Raw genomic sequence first — 25,594 nt, forward strand, 5'->3', positions numbered from 1 at the left:
GGTAAACACCCAGTGGATTTCACTTGGACGCGTCTCCGTAAAGAGGCAGGTGGACATGGAAGCACAACAATGACATCAGCTGTTCAGCTCGTAACAAAGTCCATCACTGGATCCAGTGGGGGATTAAGGGACACGATCAGGTGAGGGATGAACAGAGGATGCATGAAAGAGAAAATACAACAACAAACACAGAACAGCAGACACATAAACTGGCGCGTAGACGAGACTGCAGCTCTGAGCTGAGACCACGGCAGGTTTTTACTGTTAGGGTTCAGTGACCGTCGTCCTGGTGACGCGGGACTGACGGGCAGGTGGGGCGGCACATCATGCACATCAGCACAGTTACTCAACCTGGGTTAGTTCAACAGACATGCACACTACAAGATTTCCTACTCATTAATGTTTATAACGTGTTAGTGCGTCCCAATCAAATATCTATGCTTGAGGAAAGCTTAACAGTTTGTCGGTTTGTCCATTGATCCTGTGAAAAAGAAAGATGTATTTGGTGCTGAGTTTTATAGGTGAATGTTTCAAAAGTGTTTTTTTTTTGTTTTGTTTTATATATAGAGGACATATTTTGAGAAAAATAAAATTAAAATCTGTTCTCCATTTATTTGGGTGTGACTTGAGGTGAAAAGCTGGGTAAGGTAACCCGATCACTTCACTTGGGGTTTTCTAGGTCTGAAAGTCAAATGTACAGGGTTCTGTAACATCACAAACCAAGATCAGAAGAGGCACGAGGTACTTTTAATTAGCAAATTAGCATATTAACACAAATTAGACTCGCAAATAGAAAATAGAAACGTTTCGGCTCAACGGAAACGGTTGTGTATCACAAAAAAATTGGAGTAGAAACAAGTAATGCCTGTGGTTGGAGAAATAAACTTTAACTGGCCAGAATTAAAGCGGTTCTGGGCATCCATCACCATTATTCTTGGAAGGACGACTCACGAAAGGAGAAAACACAACTGTGTTGCATATTAATCAGTTTGCGGTTGGATTTTATGACCATTTTGAAATATGGCTTAAATTTTGTGCCAAAAACTATAGCTGAAGCACAGTTGATGATTTCAATAGACGTGTGTGGATGAAGTCAAGTGGCTGACTCCACCCCCTAAGACTGTAGAGACGGGCTTGAAAAGAAAATGTTTAAATGTTGTTAAAACCTCAGTTTTTAGTGTTAAATTATGAACAAAAGGGTCATGATTTAACTCTGATGTATTTTTACAGGTATTTTAAGTTTCTGTCAGACTTCTGATGGAAATCCTGTAGTGTGCTCTCTCAAACACAAACAGCTACTCGTCTCTTACTTACCGGGCGACAGGTACCCTAACTCTGAATCACACCAGCAAAACAGAGAAAACAAACACAAATCAAATCAAAATCAAACCCACAAATGAGAAAATGGCGACACTTTAATTTCCAAGCAGGAACATGTAGATTTAAGGTGAATCTATTTGAAACAGCTCATTCCAGTGATGGCTGCTTAAGGGAGGGACAAACCCCTCTCAGCAGCAGCGCTGAGGAAACCAACGCTTGTGAATTAAAGTGTGGCCGCTTGGTTAAAGAAAAGAAGATTAAAGATGGAGTGATTGAAGTGCACATGCTCGGGCCGGTGTGGCTGTTACCGGGGCAACCCACCTTGCAGAGCGCTGCCCAGCAGCGCGTCCAGCTCCGGGTTGATCTCGGCTTTCTCCTTCAGCATATGGAACAGCAGCTGGTTCTGGGTGGCGCTGTTGATCTCCGTCTGCTTCAGCCTGCCCTCCATCACCTTGAGCTGGGAGTCCTTCTGGGCCGCCTGCAGGCCCTGACGAGCACATCCAGAACCCAGGTTCACTTAATCAGCTCACGTTATGTGTAAACACCGCTCTGACGACCAAACAAGTGTTTAAAGCAGAAGCCACCACTACTCCCACTTCTTCTATTTACGCTCCTGGGTGGAAACCACATCCTCATTACACCAATTAGATATCATCAAATCTAATCCTGTGTAACCTAATAAAGACTACATTTAATTAGCTTTCTCCATTTAACGTCTCACTGAGTTTAATGTCACCGGGAGCCACGGTGACAAAGAGAGCAAGACTGAGAGAAACAAACTTATTGTTAATAATAATAATAATAAACAAGAGCACATTATACAGAAATGACAGACAATAATGTTGTAGATGTGGGAAATGACATCTGTATTTGATTAGTGTGCTGAGACTGGCAAAATGACAAAATATTTTGGACTCTTTCATCTTTAAATAAAAAGGTTTTAGTGCCACGTATTTGTTGCAGAAGCCCTGCGAGCAGTTGGGCAGCGATGGCCGTCTCAAATCCTCTTAGCAACGATTCTTGATTTTTTTCCTTCATCAATCGATGACACTGGTTTATTTCAACTCAGGGTCACGACCAGGATCTGCTGGAGCTTTTCCCAGCGCGCTCTGATAAAAGCCAGGGGAACACCCTTGACAGGCTATGCGTCCAAAGTCGGAGTAGCTGGAAGAAACCCGCACAAGAGTGGGGAGGACATGCAAACGCCACACAGAAAGACTCCGGCTGGGGGGCAAACCAGGATCCTAAGGGCCCCTGTCCCCGGCTCGTATCCAGTATATGCTGGGTTACACCTGATCTGCCCTGTGAGTTTTAGTAAATCACTAAGTAAGTTTAAACAAATCTTTAAAATCAGTACTCTTTATGGATACAAAACGGAAATGGACACATGAACTGACAGCCAGTGACCAAAGTGCCTTGCCCAGCTGAACCACTTTTTCTTTTCTTTTATGCTTTTCTTTTAAAAGTTCTGTGAAATGAAGAAATTGTAAAAACAGAACATTAGAAGGGGTAGGACTAGAAAAGTTTTTTGAAACTTCATCCTACACCCTTTCAAACAGGAAATATTTATCTACATATAGATTTGTCTCTTTAATTTGCTTTGTTTTGCTTATGTTTTTTTTGTTTTTTCGGTATATACATTTTATGTATTCTGATTATTTTTTTGTTTTTGTTTTAACCTGTTTGAATAAATAATTAAATGAAATGAATGAAAATGTATCTGTGGGTCTTGTTCAAAAATCAGCGTAAATCAAGAGCATGAGACTGAGGGGGATGTTGTAGCAGCATCAGCACTGATGAAGATCCCACACTGGTCTGTAACAGTAAAGAGACTCTGAGAGTGAGACTCCCACATGCCCACGCTCAACTATCTCCACCAGTCATGGGAGGTGAAAGCACAAATGCAATCAAGGATACAAGTAACTAAAACTGAAGGGCTCAGTTATCCAGGCCTGTCTGGAGGAGAGACAGGCTCCACCAGGAAGAGGTTTTAGGAAAGATCCAGGACTCACTGAAGTGACTGTATCCCCTGGAAGAGCTGGAGGATCAACCTGGCTCCTCCAGATCCTGAATGCATCTGCTCCTCCTACAGCCCAGCTCCAGCTGAGCAGCTGACATTAAAGGATGGATGCAGGTCTAGAGACAGTTCTCCTGACCTCATGTCTTGGTTTTCTCTCAAGAGATTCATGGTAAACTACAACAGACTGGTGCGTGAGCTTCTGAGCAATTGCACATGATCCAAACCTCAAAACCAGCACGACTCACTAAAACCTTTTTATCTCGTTTTTTCCTGGATAACATGCTGGAGAGATAAAATGACCAGAATGTATTTCATGAATGTGAAAACTCAAAAATTTTGCAACTCTAAAGTCACTAAATCCGTAGGGTCACACCAGGTAAAGAGCGGCAGTCGTACCTTGTTGATAGCCATCGTCACAAAATGGTCCAGGAGGAAACGGGCCTCCGATAGGTTACAGGAACTAATGACGGCACCAACATCCACGGTGTCGCCTTCCTCCTGCAACCCAAGATGAGAGATTCAGTTTCAGCAGCGACGTCAATCAGTAAATACAGCATAAAGCAACATCTTAACTTAACTTAACTTTATGCAAACGAGCAAACACCACCACAGCTCCAACAGACGATAAGTTCAGTGCTAAAGCTTCCTAAAGTTATTTGATGTTCACGAGTACCAGTGGAAATGTTTTTAATGTATCAGTCTTTAAAATATCTAAAATGTAGCACTAACAAATATAAAATGTCTACAAGCTAACGATGCATTTCTGTTGCTTGATAAATCTTTAGTGGCCTTCGTTAACAGTCTGGAGACGGGAAAGCGGGGGAACGAGAGGAGACGGGAAGATGTGCAGCGAAGGGTCAGAGGCCGGGACTCGAACCTGCTCCGTCGGCAGGAGGACTAAATCCTCCGTATGTGGGGCGCCTGCCCGCTGAGCTAAACACCACCCCAAGGTTAAAGTCTTGATCGTTTTTGGTCGATATAATATCAAAAATTAGTTGGAGAAACCAAAAAATAATGATAAAAAGTCCAGTAATTTATATAAAACAATGTACCGGTAATCACTTGTTTCAACAGCAGCCAGAACAGGGCTATTCAATTGGCGGCCCGCGGGCCACATGCGGCCCGCCAGGAGCTTTTATGTGGCCCCTGGTCATATTTCAAAAAAGGGGGTGTTTGTTGAAAAAAAAAAAAAAAAAAATTTTTTTTTTTAAAATAATATTTTTATAACTGGCTACTATGGACTAAAATGGTTGTGCTCAATGCTTAATATAATATTCAAATAGGGAAATCTTGGTGGAAAGTGGTGCTTTGTCATTATGGCGTGTTTTATTAAAAGTAGGTCAATATCAATTTCATTAAGTTTGCTCAATGCATGGTTTCAAAATGAACTTGCATTCAAAATAATATTTCTTTATCTGAATATTATATTTAACATTCACAATTACTAAATCTGGAGACAATTAATACATAATTCATATGTAAACTAGATATATTCAAATGTATAATACAAATGTATTATATTTACATAAGTCTTCGTCTTTGAGTGCAAAATACATTTTGAAAACCCCCACATTTTCAAATTGTGCGGCCCTCTCCATACAGTCCTTTTGCAGATGTGGCCCCCGGCCTAATTTAGTTGAATACCCCTGAGCTAGAAACTCAATTGCATGGTTTGAACTCAACAATTTGGATTGTTTGAACAATTTTTTCACGTATGAAGCAAGATGGACAACTGAAACTGTTAGATATGTGCAGGTTAAAGCACATTTCAGAGACATATGATTGATATACATTAATAAAAAAGTCTTTGCTTACTGTAAAGGGTAGGTTCTCTGGCCCCAGTGACACCTTTAAAGGTAGGGTAAGTGATTTCTAGCCCAGAACAAATAAAAAGAACAAAGGTTTCCACACTCAGCCCTAGCTTTATGAAACAGAAACAGAGTGGGAGTAACCTGCCCCGTAACCAGTGGTGGACAGTAACAGAGTAAATTTACTTGAGTACTGTACTTAAGTACATATCCAGAGGATTTGTACTTTACTTGAGTATTCGATTTCTTTGGTACTTATTACTCTTACTTGAATACATTTCCAAGACAAATATTTTTACTTTTACTCGAGTACATTTCTAGGAAGGCTGAAAAGTACTAGTTACTTTCAGGTCTGCTCTTTTTTCTTCTTCCCTAAAATCCTATTGGACACAAGCTGTTTTTGTCAAAGGAGGAGACCTATCACAGTGCACGCTCTCCACTGTACGACGGAGTATTAGGGCCAAACAAAAAAAGGAATAATGTAATGAGAATAAAGTCGTAAAATTCTGAGAATAAAGTCATTATATTACGAGAATAAAGTTGTAATATATTATAAATATATAAATATAACTTCACAAGATGCTCAATATTCTTCATTTTAAAACAGGGAGAAGATGCTCTTCCTGTTAGAGTTCTCATAAATTACCACTTTATTTTCATAATATTATGACTTTATTCTCATAAATTACCACTTTATTCATTACGACTTTATTCTCGTAATGTCACAACTTTATTCTCGGAATTTTACGACTTTATTCTCGGAATTTTACGACTTTATTCTCGTAATATTACGACTTTATTCTCATAATATTACGACTTTATTCTCGCAACATTACGACTTTATTCTCGTAATGTTACGACTTTATTCTCGTATTTTACGACTTTATTCTCGTAATATTACGACTTTATTCTCATAATATTATGACTTTATTCTATTACGACTTTATTCTCACAACATTACGACTTTATTCTCGTAATTTTACGACTTTATTCTCATTATATTATGACTTTATTCTCGTTATTTCCAATTTTTTTTTGTCTTAGTTTGGCCCTAATACTCCGTCGTACCACTGGGATGTACGTAAAGCGGAAATACGTCAAGCCTCCTCAAAACGATACACCCAAAGTAGCCTGCGTTTGTCAAGAGCCGCAACAAGTCAAGACAGAGCCGCAACAATGGCTACGCCTGCGTCAGGAGAAGAAAGACAATCCGCTGAGTCGTCTGAGTCTGATAATGAGCCGGACTCGGAGCAGGGACTTTCACAAAATCCTTGGCCGTATCTTAACTCAATGTTTCAAAGAGTTAATTCTCAGAAACAAGAGTTAAAAGATCCTTGAATTAATTTAGAAAAAATATAGTAATTTACTGATGTGGAAAATGAGAAATTTACTCTTACTCTTACTCTTACTTTTACTTAAAGTAAATTCAAAAGCATTTACTTTTGGATACTTAAGTACCTTTAAAAGCAGGTACTTTTCTACTCTTACTCGAGTAATATTTTGACTGAGCTACTTTTACTTGTAACGGAGTAAATTTTGACCAGTAGTATTTGTACTCTTACTCAAGTACTGGGGTCGAGTACTCTGTCCACCTCTGCCCGTAACATAATAAACATAGCTCCAGCCAATCAGCAGCAGGGGAGGGTCTGTGCTTCCACCTCTGTGGATGAAGTGAAAGCTCATGATTTTCTGTTTTCTCAAGGAGCCCCGGAGGGAGGGGGAGGAGCTGAAGGTCTGTCTTACCCTGCCTTTAATTCAGTCATCAAACACAAGCATCCATAGTAACCTCCTATATTTATTGTTATTTGGACAAATTTGTGCCTGACTCCTCTTTAAACTGGTTTCTTTGAGGGGTAATAGAGCTTAACTCAGCTCTACATACACTTACTAGTACAACTAATCACAAGAATATATGCTCATACTGATTTAAGAAGCGCTCACCTTGGCCTCCTCCATCTGCATGATGTTGGCCTGGCAGTCGGCGATGCTGTCGTTGATATAGTCGATGTTGGCGCTCAGAGACTCCAGCTCCTCGTTCAGGGACGCCAGGGAGCGGTCTGCATCCGCCCCATCTACGGCCATCTTCTCCCTCTTCCTGGACACCCGGTCCCTCCGCCTGGTCAGCTCCTCCCGTTGCTAGGGGCAACAGCGGGAAGAGGGGAGTTAAACGTGGTCACATCCACTGCAACGGTTTTGCTCTCCCACCCCGATGCGTTACCTTGAGAAGACGGTTCATATCCGTCTCCATGTTGGAGATGGTCAACCTCTGCATGATGATGTCAATGACCCGCCGCTCTAGAGACTGCCATTTAGTCCTGGCCGTCCTGTTGAGGTAGACTCCTCCCATCCGCACCGGAGAGCTCCTGAGGGGGAGATGTGACTCCGTCAGAGGTTTCAGACACATACACACACGGTCTTGTCCAGGGGTCGGCAACCCAAAATGTTGAAAGAGCCATATTGGACCGAAAACACAAAAAACAAATATGTCTGGAGCCGCAAAAAATGAAAAGTCTTGTATCAGCCTTAGAATGAAGGCAACACATGCTGCATGTATCTATATTAGTTATAACTGGGGGGAGATTTATTTTTCATTATGCACTTCGAGAAAAATGTCGAAATTCTCGAGAAAAAAGTCAAAATGTCGAGAAAAAAGTTGAAATTTCGAGAGAAAAGTCGAAATGTCAAGATTAATGTTGAAGTACAATCTTGAGAAAAAAGTCGAAATGTCGAGAAAAAAGTCGAAATGTCGAGAAAAAAGTCGAAATGTCGAGAAAAAAGTCAAGATTTCAGGAAAAAAGTCGAAATGTCAAGGAAATAGTAAAAATTTTGTGAAAAAAGTCGAGATGTCAAGAAAAAAGTCAAATTTTCGAGAAAAAAGTCGAAATGTCGACATTAATGTTGAAGTACAATCTCGAGAAAAAAGTCGAAATGTCGAGAAAAAAGTCGAAATGTTGAGAAAAAAGTCGAAATGCCGAGAAAAAAGTCAAGATTTCGGGAAAAAAGTCGAAATGTCGAGAAAAAAGTCGAAATTTCGAGAGAAAAGTCGAAATGTCAAGATTAATGTTGAAGTACAATCTTGAGAAAAAAGTCGAAATGTCGAGAAAAAAGTCGAAATGTCGAGAAAAAAGTCGAAATGTCGAGAAAAAAGTCAAGATTTCAGGAAAAAAGTCGAAATGTCAAGGAAATAGTAAAAATTTTGTGAAAAAAGTCGAGATGTCAAGAAAAAAGTCAAATTTTCGAGAAAAAAGTCGAAATGTCGACATTAATGTTGAAGTACAATCTCGAGAAAAAAGTCGAAATGTCGAGAAAAAAGTCGAAATGTTGAGAAAAAAGTCGAAATGCCGAGAAAAAAGTCAAGATTTCGGGAAAAAAGTCGAAATGTCAAGGAAAAAGTCAAATTTTCGAGAAAAAAGTCGAAATGTCGAGATTAAAAAGAAAAAGGAAAAAGGAAGAAAAAAAGAGCAAAAAGGATAAAAGAAGAAAAAATAAAAAAGGAAAAAATAAGAAAAAAATTATAAAAAAGAAGAAAAAAAGAAGAAAAAAAGAGGAAAAAAGAAAGAAAAAAGAAAAAAAAAGAAGAAAAAAAGGTCAAACATTTTTGAAAAAGCTCCAGGAGCCACTAGGACGGTGGTAAATAGCCGCATGCGGCTCTAGAGCTGGGGGTTGCCGACCCCTGGTCTTGTCTGTTATAAACGTACTGGGGTGTGAACGAGGTCGGAGGGCGTACCTGGCACCGTTTGCGGAGCTTGCACCCGCTAGCTGCGGCCTCCCAGGGGCCCCTCTGTGTGACGGCTCCAGAGAGGGTTCAGGTAAGCTCACCTTCCTGATCACCTTCCCCGACGCCGGCCTCACCTGCCGCCTCAGGGCCGTCACCTGCACATCAGATTAAACAATACACTGTAAAATCAGCAGATTCAAACCTTGATATAGTCATGTAGTCTTTTTAACCTCTTCATTCTTCCTGCGAAGGATCAGCTCCTGCTGCCTCTTGTGGGCCTCCAGCTGCTTCACCTGGTGCTGTAAACGGAGAGGAAGTTCAAGCAGACATAACAACGTGACTGAAGGTCAGTTAAGAGCGTCGGGCCGTCGTGCCTCTGATCTGCGCTGGTCCTTCTTCAGAGAGGCGATCTCCCGGTTCCTGCGGCACTCGTTGGCCCGGCTGCGCTCCTGCTGCTCCTTCATCTGACGCATCAGCCCCACCTGGAGGACAAACCGGCAACAATCAGGAACAATCCTCACCGCAGCAGGTCTGGAGGAGAAGCTCTGCTAGTGTTGTTACTGTCAGCCTGTTTCCATTTGAGTTTTAGTCTAGTCTTTGGGTCATGCTATCATTTTAGTTTTTATTAGTTTTAGTCACATTCATTCTCCTTTTAGTCGTGTCAAGTTTCAGTCGACTAAAAGTCTGAACATTTTAGTCTTATTTTAGTCATAATTGTCCAGGATCATTTTTGTCTCGTTTTAGTCAAAGATTGTATTCAGCCAAATCCATTTAACAATTCAAACAAGGTTATCTTATTATTATATTATCGTTACTTTATAGACTCAAGAATGCATTCATTCCAGATACAGAAGACTCTAATTTGAGTTTACCGTACAACATATTTATTTCTCCCCATTTTTTCTTTTTTGACAACACATTGGGTTTTCTTTTCTACGTCTATGTAGAAAAGTCTCTTCTTCTCCTCCAGCCCCAGAGCAGATCCCAGTGTTTCTCTATTTAACTTAGTTTTTAATTGACGTGAACCTAGAGCTCTGCGTTAACGGCATCAGCCTCTAACTCTGCAGCTGCATCTTCTGGATCTGATTCCCCGCTGCAGCGACTGGGATTGAGGACTAACGTCACCCAGCAGAACTAAACCAGAGAAACTACTTAAAAATGTATATTAAGGATCTTTGTTACAACATTTCGTCTCGTCTCGTTTTGGTCAACGAAAATGAAGACGCATTTTAGCAGAGTTTTTATTTTGTAATCTACATTTTAGTCTTGTTTTTATTCTTCTACAATATTGCATTATATATTTAATTATCGTTATCGTCACATGACCAGCATTTTCGTTGCGTCTCATTTTCCTCAGGTGATAAAGGTTCGTTGACGACAATATTTAGTCATAATTTTACGACAACTTTACGAGCCGTACCTTGGTCTTCTTCATCTCGCCGACGTCCTGCTGCAGCTTCCTGAGCTGCTTCTCGTACTGCGACTGGTTCTTCAGCAGCCGGGCGTGCTCCTTCTGCGCCGACTGCAGCTTCTGCAGCTCTTTGTTCATCGAGCCCAACTTCTTCTCGTACTCGGCTCTGATCCGCTTGGCCTTGTCCTCCGAGCCGGACTCCACCGAGCCTGAAGATCGAGCAAATCAGAACAGAGTTATTTATTTTCCATCACCTGGACGGATTTTTACTGGAAATACAATCAATGAAAACAGAAAACAGACTTTTCAAGGATCCTGCTGGATCCGTGCAGCGTCTTACCCATATTGTGCAGCACCTTGTCCCTCTCCAGCTGCGTGTCCCTGATCTTGGTCTGCAGCATACTCAGCTTCTGCTCGTACTGCTGCTTGAGCGTGTGCAGCCGCCGCTGGCTGTTCTCCAGCTCATCGATCAGCTTCTGCTTGATGGCGATCTCACAGGTGATGTTGGCCAGATCAGCCTGGACGTTTTCTGAGCACCAACACATCAACCAGGTTCAGGCTTTCTGCGCCCTAACAAGCAGCTCTCAACTGGACGTCAACATCCTACCTTTCTCATCCAGTTCCTCCGAGTCCGACTCGGACATCTCCTCTGTTTCAAAGTCCTCGTCTTCTCCATCCGCATCCTCCCCGTCCTCGTGCTCGCTGCTCTCCTGGTGGATGAAAATAACAGGAATGACGTTTCTGACGGTAGAATCCAGCTGATTGAGGTGGGATCGTCACCTTACCCCCGGTGCTTCCTCGCTGCCCCTCTCCTGATCGTTGTCTGGGACTTCCTCTCTGACGACACTGAAAACGGTAAAAAGCATCAGCTATCGAGCTACCAGAATCATAAAAAGTAAAGTCCTTATGTTTGCCTTTTAAATCAGGACAAGAGGAGATTAAGGGGACATGCAAGCGATCACACGGAGCAGGAGCAGGCGTGAGGTCGTCAGTGATTATTGAACACGATTAAAACAAGCGCCACACAGAGGAGGACGCCGGTTAAGACGCCTGATGAGTTAAGAGAGGAACGTGTTAGTTAATCCGTAAACTTTGATCCGACTGACATCAAATGAATCACAGGGGCTTCTCCGTGTTAGTGAGGGACGGGTGGCGTCATCGGGACTAGTTCTGGGTTCAGACTCGGTCTAGTGTCAGACCTGGCGGGCTCGGCCTCACGGTCCCGACTCTCCTCGTATCGCCTCAGTCTTCAGGAGAAGTGGGGGGTAAAGAGAGCAGACGGGCCACAGATTTTGCAGTAAGTTCAGGACGTTTGCAGGACGGCAGCAGGACAGAGAGAGTGAGACAGAGCAGCGAGAGCAGAGACTCCCACAAAGACAATAAGCTGGATTTAAAATCAGAAAGTCACATTTCACATGTTTTTGTCCGTCTGAGGCCAGAAATCCTGACTGTTTTCAGTAAAAATGAGTCTGTTTGCTCGGGACTGAGCTTTAATTTCCTGAGAGACGTTTCACCGGACGCAGAGGAAGCTGCTGCTGGACAGGAAGCAACCCGCCACAGAGATGGTTGGTGATGTTGCAGCAACAACTGGCAGACTTTTTTTATAAAACCCTGTTGTGATACGTGAAAGCTTAGAACTGAAAGAGCATTTTGCTTTAATTTAAAGGGGACCTATTATGGCATTTAATGTCTATTTTAAACAGGCCTTGAATGTCTTAAAAACAATCTTTTGATTGTTTTTCCTATATAAATTAGAAATTCAGCCTCTGGGCCATGTTCTTATCTTTACCGTTTCTAACCTCATTATCTATGCAGGATTCTGAGTGGGCGGGGCTATGATAATGAGGCACTGTGCTGATTGGCTGCCTGAACGACGCAATACACCACTACGAAAAAATGTCGGAAGCTTCGGCCGGCGGAGTTAAGCCTGAATTATTGTTCTGCGTTAAATCGACGCAGACCCTACGGCGTAGGCTCTGCGTTGGTGTAACGCGGAACCATAAAGCCTTTACACCGTGTCATAACTGCATGCGATGCGAGCGAGCGTCAGCGACAAAATCAATTCCATTGCTTTATTTTCTATTGGACTGTCCTAACTGTCCGCAGCGACGCAGCACGACATTTTGAGTTGAACATTTGTCGGACGCCCTGCTTCTATTTTCTTCCTTCCGCTCGCGTTGAAAGCCAGTGTAGGAAACAGTCGTGGATGAGGAATGGCTGAACCAGTTAGTTGAAATGAGAAGTTATCTCTATGATTCCTCCTCATTTCACTACAAAAACCTCAATAAAGTGGCAGCTGCTGGAGGGAGACGGACAGAGAGCGTCCGATGTCACGCAGTGCAACGATAGTCGGACGCTCATGCAGTTACACGGTTTTATAGTTGTAGTTTCACGCATGGGAGGCCAAACTTCTGCTCCTGTCGTGACATAACGACGGGAGCAGAATCTGAATGGCTCGTAGATCCACATCAGACTGGATGGCTCATCCGGGCGGCTGTACAGACACTGCAGAATTTGGTTGCTTTCCTCCTTCTCTGAGTTGGCAGGCTGAGGGGAGACCACTTTATATATGTTAAAGCAAGAGAAAACCTGTTTTTCATAATAGGTCCCCTTTAAGTACGTACCGACCGCACTAACTACAAGCAGCGTGCCTCAGCCTGCCAGACAACCATCAGGGCGTTAACTCAGCCAATGCTGTGAATCAGGAGATAATTACTCCCAACACACCCTCGCCATGGCAACCTGACAAACTTCCAGACTTTCCCTACGAGACAAATCCCCTGTCAAGATTAGATTGTTATTGGTAACCAGAAAAAAAACAAGCTACCTTTTCTTCTTCTTTTTCTCTATCTTCTTGAGCTTCTGCAGGTCTTTCTTGGCCATCTCGATGACTTCGGTGCACTCCTTCTCGGGGGCGAGCAGGGAGCCGGCGGCGGAGCCGGGCCCGGGGCCCGGGCCGGCGTACAGCGAGGAGCGGGCCGAGGCCCGGGACAGACTCTTCCTCAGGCTCTCGTTCACGGCCTCGCTCTCCAGCAGCTTCGCCCTGAGTTTGCAGAGTCCACACGTCTCTTCAAACACACCTTTCTGTGCTCGCTGCCTTCATTTCTGTCACCACTGTGCAGGGTTCTGGTTGTGTAAATGACTTTTGTGACTGACCTGAGCTCCTCGATCTCTTTGATGTAGTTCTGGATCATGTTCCCAATTTCCTCGCTGCCTTCACCTGTAAAAAGAAATAAAATGTTCCCACAAAATTAATCAGCCAATCCATTAAAAACAAAAGACCTTTTGATCATAAAAACACAGCCGGACAAGATCAAGAAAGACTGGAGTTTTGTTTCCTTTCAGATGGACTAATGTGAAGTAAACAAAAAAAAGTCCTGATTTCTGAAATTAAATGAAAAACAGTTGGTCTCTGAAGGTCTGGGCTGAAGTTGAGAGGAACCAAATGACAAAAAAACAACTTGTTCCTAGAAAATTTTAAGACTAGTTGACTAGTTTTAAGAATTCCAGTCAAGAACAGCTTCCTTACCCCTTGGACAAGATAAATAAAGATATACCGTATTTTCTGGACTATAAGCCGCACCCGCTCTATTTAAAAAAAAAAAAAATTAAAAAAAGATATACAAGCCGCACCTGCATCCAAGCTGCATACGCTCTATTAAAAAAAATATATATATGCAAGCCGCAGATATTTATGTTGTTAGATTAGATATTTACTACATGTACAGAAGGATTTTGAACTGTAAATGATGTACATGTTTGTACCTAAATAGATCCTTTCCTAACAGTGTCTTTTAACACGGCAGCAACTTTACTGATTAAAACAGGACAGAACCAAGAGAAAATAACCAGTATTTATTTATCTATTTATCTGTTTGAAATCTGCTTCTACTTCTATCTGCTAAAGAAGAAGTAGCATATTCTTCTTTGCATTTATTTTGTCTTAGTTTTGATTCTAATTCCGGTTAGAGCGCCCCGAGTGGTGGAAGAAAAATCCACAGAATAGCTGCACCTTTGTATAAGCTGCATGGTTGAAAACCTATGAAAAAAGTAGCGGCTTATAGTCCAGAAAATACGGTAGATAAGAATAAAGATCCATTTTGACTGGATTTGTAGAACATTAAGCTGATTGTGCTGCAACCCCGGGTCCTCCAGAAGTATCTAGAGGGGCTGGTTTTCTTCTGACTTGCAACCCTCTCAGAGGTCAATGCCATTGACGGTTTGGAGTTACATTAGTAACTTTCACTGTTAATTCAGTTCAGTTCATTCATCTTCTTCCGCTTATCTGTTCCCGGGTCGCGGGGGCAGCAGCCTCAGCAGGGACCAGGTTAATTACATTTTTTCAATTCAATTTTATTTATATAGCGTCTATTACAACAGAAGTTGTCTAGGCGCTTTCCAGAGACCCAGAACATAAACCCCCGGAGCAATTATTACATAAACACTGGCAGTTAAAAACTCCCCCCGTGGGAGAAAAACCTCAAACCTTCTGGAATTAAAGCTCCAGAAACGATGAATAAATGTGTAAAAAGGTCCTGAGCTGTTGACCAACAGGAGATGATTCTTCAGAGCTTAAATGTAGCACTGGAGCAACCAGAATCCGGTTGTTATGATCATTTGGTACAAAAGCAGCTCATTCACACCGGATTAAAATCATCTGTGGACCAGCGGCAATTTGCAATAATCAGGGAGGACGTCTGTGATTTTAATCCCGTCTGCACGCATTCCCATCAGGAATTCGATGATGCTGGAATCTTTTTTAAACCTTCTCGTCGCCTTTTTTGCTTCTATCAGGAAGAGCGATGCGTAGTGTGATATTATTCTACATCTTCAGCCTGTATCCGCCCCATGTGGTGTATTGATCTGGTATTTTTAGACGATAATCGGACAAGAAATATTCTACATTAAAGAACATTAAGAAGTCCAGACTCGTGTGGCTTCAACGTTAACTGTTACCGTGGCAATTTAAAACACAAATGATGTGTGCAGATGACCAGACGCTCTTTACTCAATATTCAAATTCAATGTTAAACAAAAGGTTATTAGTTTAATAAAACACAACGACTTTGATTATCCGGCGTGAATGAGCTGAGCTAAACACAGATGGGGGTCCAGAGGTCGTTTTAGCCCAGTGGGAACAGAACATCAGACATTCATTCAATCTCTGAAGAGCAAAGATGAACAAGTGTGTGAGAAAAAACACCGCTGCAAATAAAATAAACGCTTAGCAAATCAAATAAACGCTACAAAACAAATAGAAACGCCGCTGCAAATAAAAGAAACGCTGAAAATATAAAGAAACCCCGCTTCAAATAAAATAAAAAACGACGCAAATAAAAAAGCCACAACGGAAGTGAATTACCCGGGGCTGTTTTTGCCAATGCACCAGTGTTTTTATGTGAGAGGTGTTGTTGTTTGTGTTGTTTTTATCATTAATAATAATGCCAAGAATAATCTAAAGCGTGGGTAACAATAGTTATTTGTATGAATGTGAAGTTGAAGCTGTGTGTGGTGGTCAGGGACTTCTCCTCTCACGTAAAAAACACCAGTGCATCAGCAAAAATAGTCCCCGGTAATTCACTTCCGTTGTGGTGTTTTTTTATTTGTGTCGTTTTATTTTCAGCTGCGTTTCTTTATATTTGCAGCGTTTCTTTAATTTGCAGCAGCGTTTGTTTCTGTTTGCAGCGTTACTTTTATTTTCAGCAATGGCGGGTCTCGGCCACCGTATAGAACCACATGAGCTTGGGATCTGTTTAGCAGGCGAGGGGACAGGAACCGGACAGACTAGCCTGCAGCCCGAACCCGTCCACGACAGCTAACCTGAAGGAGAAGATGTGGCTACAACAATATGGAGCCAAATCAAGGCCAAAAGTTTTGCTAATTTGAAAATAAAATTTGAACCTGAAAATTATTTTTTACAGTTTCAATTTTATTTTTTTCAGTATCAGATCTTTTTTTCAGTTTCAAATCTTTTTATTTCAGTTTCAAATCTTTTTTTCAGGTTCAAATCTTTTTTTTTTCTCAGTTTCACGTCTTTTTTTTTCAGTTTCACTTCTTTTTTTCTCAGGTTCAAATTTTTTTTTCAGGTTCAGACTTTTGGCCCCGATCTGGCGTGGGGGCGTGGCATCAACTGAGAGGGGCGTGGCATCATGAGTGACAGCAGAACAGAGAAGGCGGGGGACCTTCCTCAGTCCTATTGCCTTCAGGAATCGTAGGTTGCAGAAGTTATCAGTAGAAGTTTGATTCAACACTGTATATACACCATATTCACGTGATTGGCAGTGGAAAATACTGATATTAGTGACACATTTCTGTTTAAAAAGCTGTTTTAGACCGTACTTGGCACCAATCGCAGTATAAAAGCAATAAATGCCAGACTGTACAGTTCAACAGCCACACTTTAAAGTTTGACATTTCCCACTTCCACATACTACCAAGTACGGTCTAAAACAGCTTTTTAAACAGAAATGTGTCACTAATATCAGTTTTTTCCACTGCCAACCACGTGAATATGGTGTATATACAGTGTTGAATCATACTTCTACTGATAACTTCTGCAACCTACGTTTCCTGAAGGCAACATGACTGAGGAACGTCCCCCGCCTTCTCTGTTCTGCTGTCACTCATGATGCCACGCCCCTCTCAGTTGATGCCACGCCCCCCACGCCAGATCGGGGCCAAAAGTCTGAACCTGAAAAAAAAATTTGAACCTGAAAAAAAAAGAAGTGAAACTGAAAAAAAAAGACGTGAAACTGAAAAAAAAAGACGTGAAACTGAAAAAAAGATTTGAAACTGAAATAAAAAGATTTGAAACTGAAAAAAAGATCTGATACTGAAAAAAATAAAATTGAAACTGTAAAAAATAATTTTCAGGTTCAAATTTTATTTTCAAATTAGCAAAACTTTTGGCCTTGATTTGGCTCCATACAACAACGCCATCACAACCGAACTGCTTCATGATAATACATGTGATCAATGTGTAGAAGCAGCAGGAAGTCCCACCTGCTCGGGCCAGGACCTGGTTGGCCTGGTCACTGAGGACCTGGGTGAGTCGGGCCCTCTGGGCGTCGATGGTCTCCTGCATGGCCTTCACCCTCACCCTCAGGTTGTTGTTCTCCGTCTGCAACATGGAGTTCTCGTGCACCAGGTCGTTGATGCCCTCCATGCCGTCTTCCCCCACCAAGCGCTTCCCCTGCATGTCAAACACTAGAGTTAGCTTTTTTTATCGGTTTGATTCCCTCAACACTTTTCTATCGTCCTCCATCCTCACCGTCTTGTACTCCATCAGCTCCATCTGCAGCCGCGCGATCTCCGTCCGCAGGGCGCTGATCTGCTGGCTGGCCTTGTCCTGGTTCACCATCACCTTGTTCTTGATGTTTCTGGCGCGGTTGGCGTACTTCAGGGTGTTCAGCGTCTCCATGAAGTCCCGGTCCGACGGGCTGATGCAGGCGATCATCACGGTTTGGCTGGAAAAGAAGAGACTGTGTCTCAGGAGGCTCCAGTGAACAGATCTATCCTATTCTGATCTAGATTTCATCATCTCTTTCTAATTGTTAGTATTTCTTTTTTTTAATTTTCTTTATTATTATTATCTTCACATCTTACATTACACAGCTGGTGTACAATTGGTTTACAATTATTGTCAGGGAGAAAGAAAAACATCAGCATGTCAAAACATAGCTGTTGCCCTATAGTTGTGTAATGTTGAAAGAAACAAAACCTGCGTATATTTATATTTTTTAAGGTAAAACGAACAAACAGAACTAACTAAAGACAAACACACACACAAAAAAGGGAACAATGATGAATCAAACTGGAATGTTTGGGCTTGTAACAGCAACTTAATTCAGTTCCAGGGAGACCAAACTATAATATTATAAGGGTTTGGATATACACACATAAAATTATGTACATATAAAACGCATGAAACCTGGCAGTCCTTCAAACCAACAGAGAAATGACCGAGAAAGTACGTGAGTGGAGACAAGCAATTCAGTTTCAAGATAATAGTGACTTTTGTGTATAGGAGACCCATTTTGACCATGACCTTGTGAATTTATCCATTTGTAGCCGAAGTGAGAAAGTAATCCTTTCCATTTTATATATTTCATTAACAATATCAGTCCATTTGTTAGTATTTATTGAACACAGTTTGATGACTCGCCCTTCATCGATGAGATGAAGATGTCCATGTGTGGTAAAACCTACAAACCTGTTTCCTCCGAGGGAGTCCTGTAAGAGTCGGGTGAGTTTGGAGTCCCTGTAAGGCACGTGGGTGGAGCGTTTGCTCCGGTCTCCCAGAGCGCTGATCACGTTTCCCAGGGCCAGCTGAGGGAAGACAGTAAAAAATAAAAAAGAAAGGTTTGAGAAACAGACACAGATGTGAGCGGTGTAGTTCCTGATTTGGCCAGCAGGCGTCTCTCTCGCTCCACCAAATATCCACACCGTGATAGATTCACTTCAACATGAGACTCCTGAGAGTAGTTTAAGGGTGCTTTCAGACCTGTGGCCCGTTTGTTCTGGTCCGATTCAGGGGCTAAATCGATTTTTCGTTTTTCGTTTATGTTCTCTCATTGGTCAGAAATTAACGTGGAAGGAGTTTCCTCTTCGGTACCCCGGGAAAAACAACTATGGAGCATCGTAAGCTCCATAGTTGCTTTCATTGGTGATTTGATTTGATTTTTTAAGGATGAAGGTAACATGTAGACTGCACCTTTATTTTATTTTATTTTTTTATTTCTTGAGGAATTTTTATTATCCCCATGGAGGCAATTTGTTTTACTGGCAGTCTTTTCTCTTACTTCTTGCTTTTATTTCATTACTTTAATTAATCTTTTTGAGGGTGAGCAAATAATAAGCTTTGCTTCAGCCTACACCTTTTTCGGTCTAGATGTTATTTGTATATTGGAAACTTTTTTGTAATGTTTTCTTTGAACAGTGTATTCGTTTTCTTGTTGTCATTTTTGTTCTTTTTTTTTTTGTGATCATTTCATGACCGAAATAAACTAAACTAAACTAAACTAAGCGCGTGTGGTTTGTTTCTGTGTGTTTCTGTGTGCTGTGTGGATTATTTTCTCACTGCAAACGAGCGTGATTGCTGTGTTCAGATATACCAAATGATCCGATCTTTAGGGGGAAACGCTCCCTGTTTGGGAACAACTGCTCCAAACGGGACAGGTGTGAAAGCAAACCTAAATGAAATGACGGACTGACCAGCCCACAGTTGATGGAGATGCCCTCTTTGGCCCGGTCTCCCGTCGCTCCGGTTCTCTTCAGCCTCTCAGAACCGGCCAGGTCCACAAAGTGGAACTTGGCCGTCAGCGTCTCAAACTCATCGATCCCCGAATCGGTAGCCAGCCGGTTATCTGTCTCGTTATCCTGGATGAGAGGAGAACAAATGAAAGGATGAACAGAGGAGCCCACCCACCCCGACACCCCGACTCTCCCCAGCCCGTACGTCGTTGTCGGGGGAGCAGACTCGGACTTGGCACAGGTGGATGGTGAAGATGGCGTGGGAGCGCGAGCTCGTGACGTTCATCTGGGTGCTGGCGGTGGTGCGGGACAGAGCGCCCAGCTTCAGACACTGGATCATCTGTGGGAGGTGAGAAGTGGGGAGAGTGAGTGTTTTCCCACCACAGGAGCTGGACACAACGTAGGGCTGGGCGATATATCGAGATTTGGTACGAGACAATATCGTTTATATCGATTTAAAAATATATATATATATATATTTTTTTTATGATTTTGATATAGCTTATTTTGTGAAAAATTGACTTGAATGTTTTATTTGAGATTTACACAAATGTTTTCGTATTTGCACAACTGTCAACCTCAGTGGAAAAGTCTGCCTGTTACTGTCTACATTGTATTAATTGCACAGTGTATTTTAATTTAATTGTTATGCAGGAAAGGGATATTTGTTTTATTTTATTCAAGAAGCATTTTAATTCTATATATGCAGGCAGTTTATTTTTATTTCATTTGTTTTATACATTTTTATATTGTGCAGACCTCTGTTAATAAAGTACCTGTGTGACATTTGGCACGAGGCTTTGTATTAAAACTGACTTTCAAGTTTTTTTTTAATCAAATTTCAGTTTTTTTACCACTGGAAAAATTTACTTTAGAAAAATACAACCGTGCTCATATTTTTCAAGAATTTTGGTTCCCATTACTCTCAAAACTGGATAATTTTTCCAAAGGGGACCAATGAGTATCTTTATTTTTTTTTTTCGAACTTGTGCCTTAGGTATGTATGTTTGTATGTATATATGGATATATATATATATATATATATATATATATATATATATATATATATATATATATATATATATATATATATATATATATATATATAGTTTGATATCGCTGTTGCTGCCATTATATATATATTTTTTTATTTTTTTATTTTATCTTATTTATTTTTTTAATATTTATTTAATTTTGTTCTCCCTTAATGTATGTTTTTTTTTTTTTTTTTTTTCCCCTAGGGTAATTATGGGGAGGGTAGGAATGTGGGTATAATAGAAATCATGCATGTGAAAATGTGAATTGTGAAAATTATTGTGAAATAAAAAGATATTAAAAAAAAACAAAAAAAAACTGACTGTTTTTTTAAGGGTTTGCCTCAGAAAAAAATGAAGCTAACAGAGATGCTATAATGCTTTGGGGGAAACCCCAATTATGGCACAGAAAAAATATGGATATATATCGAGTATCGCCATTCAGCTAGAAAATATCGAGATATGACTTTTGGTCCATATCGCCCAGCCCTAACACAACATGAGAATCTCTGCAGGTAAAGCGGCTCCAGACCTCGGCTGCAGTGGTGACGGTGCGGGTGGTGACCCCCACCGTGTAGATGCCCCCCGTGGCGTCCTCGTGGATTTTGATGTTGGACTTCTGCCTCCTGTTCTCCAGGTCCCGCGTGGAGTCGAACAAGTCCAGCACCTCTTCATTGTAGAGCTGGAACGGCGGTGAAAGACAGAAGGAAACAAAAACAACATCATTATTGCATCATTAGCGCCGTCTTCCCTCCCAGCTGCTTCCCAACCAGCTGTTAGCAGCCACTTGTTGCCGGTTAAAAATAAAGGCGGGTCGTGACCCCGGAGACGGACCGATGACAGTTTAACGGCCGCCGGGTCATCTGGGAGCCTCAGCGGCCCGACCCGGCGCAGACCTCTCGCCGTTCTCGCTCACGTCTGATTAACGGAGGGATCTCTGATCCCAACTCTGAGAACTCTGATCCGGCCGCGTGGATGCGTTCGTACCTCCAGGAACTGCGCGTTGATCTTGAACTCGGGCACGGGCCTGCCTTGCTCGCTGGCGGCCTGCTGGCGCTCCTCGATCCCCCGGAACAGGTGGTGGACGGCCCGGGGGATGATGCCCAGCTCGTCCTCGCCCAGGTTCACGTCGAAGCCGGTTCCCATGGTGTACGTCTTCCCTGACCCCGTCTGCAGGACAGATTGATCAGAGTTTACACTTGTGTACTTTGTATACAAAACACAGATATTAATATTGTTTCCTTATACTTTTCTGCACTGACATCAGGACAAAAAAAGAAAAAAAAAGCCACAACATTTCTTTTTCTGGCTTGAGTTGCTCTCAGGACTGAGAAGAGGAGAAAGGGTGGGGGCTCAGAGATGGGCCGATCGCCATGGTGACAAAAAGAGGAATGCAACATTGGGTTTGAACCCCCCCCAAACCCCGCTGAAACCCCTCACAAAGACGCTGTGTGCATCGGTGGTTTGTGTGAACAAGTGTACGAACGGCAAAAAGCAGCAACAACATTTGTCTGTTTTACTCCAGAGAAGCGACGCCTCGCTGCAGAAATGGCGTCTGGCTTCTTCCTCCGCTGTGAGCTCACGTCAGACCTCCACTGGTGCAATTTATACCTCAAATTTGCACATAAACCGCAGGAAACTTTGATAGTATCTAAGATATAGGGACAATGCCTCAACACTTAATAAAATAATACACAGAAAATCCAAATTTCTGTTGTTTCAAGTGTTTATTCTAAAATGAAATTAAAAATACTCGACAACAATCTCTGAATAATATTATTATGTGTGTGTATTCCTTATTCATTGGTTTTAGTCTATATTTTTACTGTATAAAACTTTTGTACGAGTCAAAAATCACCAAAAGTGTGATACAAAAGACAGAAAAAAGTTCTGAGTTCTTGATGAAACTTGATGAAACGCCTGTAATCTGTTTTTGTGAAGAAAATAAATGGATAAAGTTCCTCTTTACAACTGTTCATGACCGATGGAGGGGTGGAGGTGAAGTTACAGCTTTGAGCGGCCGACTTCTTGATTTACGACGAATGGTAGAGCAGGAGGTCGTCGGGTCTGTGACATCACAGCCCCCTCCAAATCTGAACCGATCAATAACTGAAATGTGTCCAGGCCTAGTCGGCCCCAAACAGGGTCGCAGATGTGTGTCGGACGTCATTTATAACATCCGAAGAGAACAGAAATGTTTTTGTGCAGGATAAAACTCTATATTTTTGCGGCACAACTGATTAAGAAGTGAATAAAAGTTGCAAAAGACGCCTCCACAGATTTATTTTGACTGGTCTGAATTTGCCTGATGAGGTAATAAATTGTTTTCCGTCTCCCTCCGGGGCTAATCTATGGGAGCTGATATCGAGCCGCGGCGGTGGGAGCGAGCTGCAACACGTCGGCTGCTCTGACACAGCTTCACTCCCTCATTGCTCGCCTAATGGCCAGATATGAAACCGGCTTCACATCACACGCTGCCAGAAACCTGCAGGTTCTGGACGCAGCTTTATTTCCTCCAGCGCTGCAAACCTGCAGGCATCATCGGGTCTGAATGCGTGGGAGTTTGTGCATTCCTGTCAGTGCAATGTGCTGATGATCCCCCATTAAAAGAGCCTGCAGACCGACCTGTCCGTAGGCGAAGATGGTGGCGTTGTAGCCCTCGAAGCAGCCGTCGATCAGCTTCTCCGTGCAGTGGGTGTAGATGGGCTCCTGATCCGTGTCCATGTCGAAGACGAAGTCGTAGGTGAAGGACTTGTCCTTACCCAGCACCACCTGTGGCTCCCCGGGCATCACGTACGTGCAGATGTGACATCCCTCGATCTTCTCTTTGGCCAGCTGAGGACGGATCCTGGCAGAGAGAAGGAAAGAGAACTTGAGAGTCCTTGCAGTATTAAAATTGTTGAAATTTCATGAACTAGTAGACTATAGTATTCTGCAAATTATGTTTAAAGCTCATAAAAACATTTTACCAATCAACATTCAGAAAAGATTTGAAAAAAGAGAAAGCAAGTATAACTTAAAAGGAACAGAGATTTAAAAAAAAACAAGATTCAGGACAAAATTGATGGAACGTTGTGTTTCTGTGAAAGGAATAAGTTTATGGAACAATCTGAATAAAGAAAACAAAGAATCCAAATCAAACATTACATTCAAAAGAACAATTAAAGCCTGTATGTTAAGTAAATATAATGAAATATGTTAGTTAAGTTTGATTGACATACCCATAGACAGCTGTAATTTTATAATATTTTATTTTTTTATTCACTTAGTTGTTGTTTTTTTTTTTTTAATTTTTAATTTATGATATTTGTGAAGTTATTTCTTGGAAAAAGGGGCAGATCAGATAAGATTCTTCTTCTTTCTGCTCCCTTTTCATTCACAATTTAAGAACATTTGTATTTGTATTGAATTGTTTTATATTTTTTAATGAAATAAAGAATAAATGAAATGAAATGAAAAGAGATGAAAATGTTCATGAACTAGAGAAAAAATCTAATGTCATTTGAAAGCAAAGTAATGTCACTCTATTATAACTGATTTATTGCCTTGTTTTCTAAAGATAATTAGACACACAGCAAAGCTGCCAGCGTTAATTAACTCACTATAAATGTTTTCATCAATCAGCTGAAATCAAATATGTGTGGCGACTGCACTGCCGCTATTTCTGCACGATTGACTCCAGTGCTTTTAAGGATTGACACGTCTACTAACTAGTCCCAAATTCAACTAACACAATAACCAGCCTCCAACACCCCCCTCCACCTCAGAAAAGTCTAATGAATAGTAACTATTACTGATTTAAATTGTACTTAATTTGGAGATGAAATGTGAATTTTAAATATTAAAGATACACACAATTATCAACTTGAACTTGCATTATTTACCATTATAGTAGCCAGATTACACCGTATATCAGCATCACTGAAATGGCATAAACCTAATGCTTAATACACACACATGCAGATGCACCAAAACATTAAATCAAATGCAAAATACAAATAGTTTACAAAACTATACACTAACAAGAGGAAGAACTGGTGATCACTAGATTCTTTCACCTTGGTGTGCAACGGCATCTCAATTATCCGAGACCCGAGACCGTGACAAGACCAAGACCACAAAAAAGTGGTCTCGAGACCAAGACCGGTCTCAAGAACTACAAGTGTAGTATATGCAGGTTTCCAACACCTGCAGCGTTAAATTAACCCTATTAGCCCTCATTCCCTCCAATTCCTGCATACGCCATCTTTCTGTGCTTGTGCGTTAAGTTTTGCTTCATTAATTACCGAGTAGTTTAGAAAAACATTTGGTTGAAAACGCATCATTTAACTGGATTTGTGTGGAAATATTCACTAAACAAATACCAGAAGTAGCTCAAAGGTCTAGAAAGATGCTGACAAGGAACAGACTCATAAAACTGCTTATTTAATGTCAAAAAGTGCCAAAAATAAAAAAAGGCAAATAATTGAGATGCAAAAATGATTGCAAACCTACACAAACTACTATAATATTAAATGTAAACCTGTACTTTTATTGTTTGAAGGCTGTAAGCAGCCTGGTATATGTCTTCTTCAGGAAACAGCTCACAAAAATGTGTCAAACTGTTAAAAAAACAAACAAATATGTGCATCAAACATCCAGCCAAAGGCTGCAAGGCCTCGATTAAATATCAGGCCTTTGATGCACAGGAAACCTCTTTCACCGAGGTGCAAGCTGACGGCCGTCGCTACTGTGCAGAGCGTGCATGTGTTTATGGGCGTGAAAAAACCCACGCAGCGCCAGCACACTTCCCTCCACCCGGCACAGAGCGCTCACTGTTCGAGGTGGAGGGAGAAGTGAGCTCCGGGCAAACAGTCCCGCCCTGGACTTCATTAAGGTGTCGCTCTGTTTGCTTTCACACAAATAAACACGCTTTTAATGACATCACTTCCACCTCCGGCCCTCAGGAAAATATTTATACAAACTGTGAGCATAAAAATGCTTTGTTAGAGAGTGAATGCAAAACTGATGATGAGAAGGAAAACATATCGG

At 41.6% G+C, this 25,594-nt stretch overlaps 1 protein-coding gene across 1 annotated transcript in view; it reads right to left on the minus strand.

Annotated features, from left to right (window-relative positions):
- The window catches only part of LOC133423879 (kinesin-like protein KIF21A), a 55,748-nt gene that overhangs the window by 7,951 nt on the left and 22,203 nt on the right, over positions 1 to 25,594 (minus strand). The window contains exons 2-23 of the mRNA XM_061714208.1: positions 23,189 to 23,411; positions 21,551 to 21,733; positions 21,096 to 21,245; positions 19,735 to 19,869; positions 19,491 to 19,655; positions 18,490 to 18,605; positions 17,548 to 17,743; positions 17,280 to 17,469; positions 13,434 to 13,497; positions 13,105 to 13,320; positions 11,477 to 11,524; positions 11,063 to 11,123; positions 10,885 to 10,987; positions 10,618 to 10,806; positions 10,287 to 10,486; positions 9,241 to 9,348; positions 9,097 to 9,165; positions 8,876 to 9,021; positions 7,367 to 7,511; positions 7,090 to 7,284; positions 3,737 to 3,838; positions 1,642 to 1,807 (exon numbers count right to left, since the gene is read on the minus strand). Coding sequence (XP_061570192.1) covers positions 1,642 to 1,807; positions 3,737 to 3,838; positions 7,090 to 7,284; positions 7,367 to 7,511; positions 8,876 to 9,021; positions 9,097 to 9,165; positions 9,241 to 9,348; positions 10,287 to 10,486; positions 10,618 to 10,806; positions 10,885 to 10,987; positions 11,063 to 11,123; positions 11,477 to 11,524; positions 13,105 to 13,320; positions 13,434 to 13,497; positions 17,280 to 17,469; positions 17,548 to 17,743; positions 18,490 to 18,605; positions 19,491 to 19,655; positions 19,735 to 19,869; positions 21,096 to 21,245; positions 21,551 to 21,733; positions 23,189 to 23,411 — 3,170 coding nt within the window. The remainder of the gene's footprint in view (positions 1 to 1,641; positions 1,808 to 3,736; positions 3,839 to 7,089; positions 7,285 to 7,366; positions 7,512 to 8,875; positions 9,022 to 9,096; positions 9,166 to 9,240; positions 9,349 to 10,286; positions 10,487 to 10,617; positions 10,807 to 10,884; positions 10,988 to 11,062; positions 11,124 to 11,476; positions 11,525 to 13,104; positions 13,321 to 13,433; positions 13,498 to 17,279; positions 17,470 to 17,547; positions 17,744 to 18,489; positions 18,606 to 19,490; positions 19,656 to 19,734; positions 19,870 to 21,095; positions 21,246 to 21,550; positions 21,734 to 23,188; positions 23,412 to 25,594) is intronic.

This window comes from Cololabis saira, chromosome 23 (genome assembly GCF_033807715.1).
Source record: "Cololabis saira isolate AMF1-May2022 chromosome 23, fColSai1.1, whole genome shotgun sequence".
Lineage (NCBI taxonomy): Eukaryota > Metazoa > Chordata > Actinopteri > Beloniformes > Belonidae > Cololabis > Cololabis saira.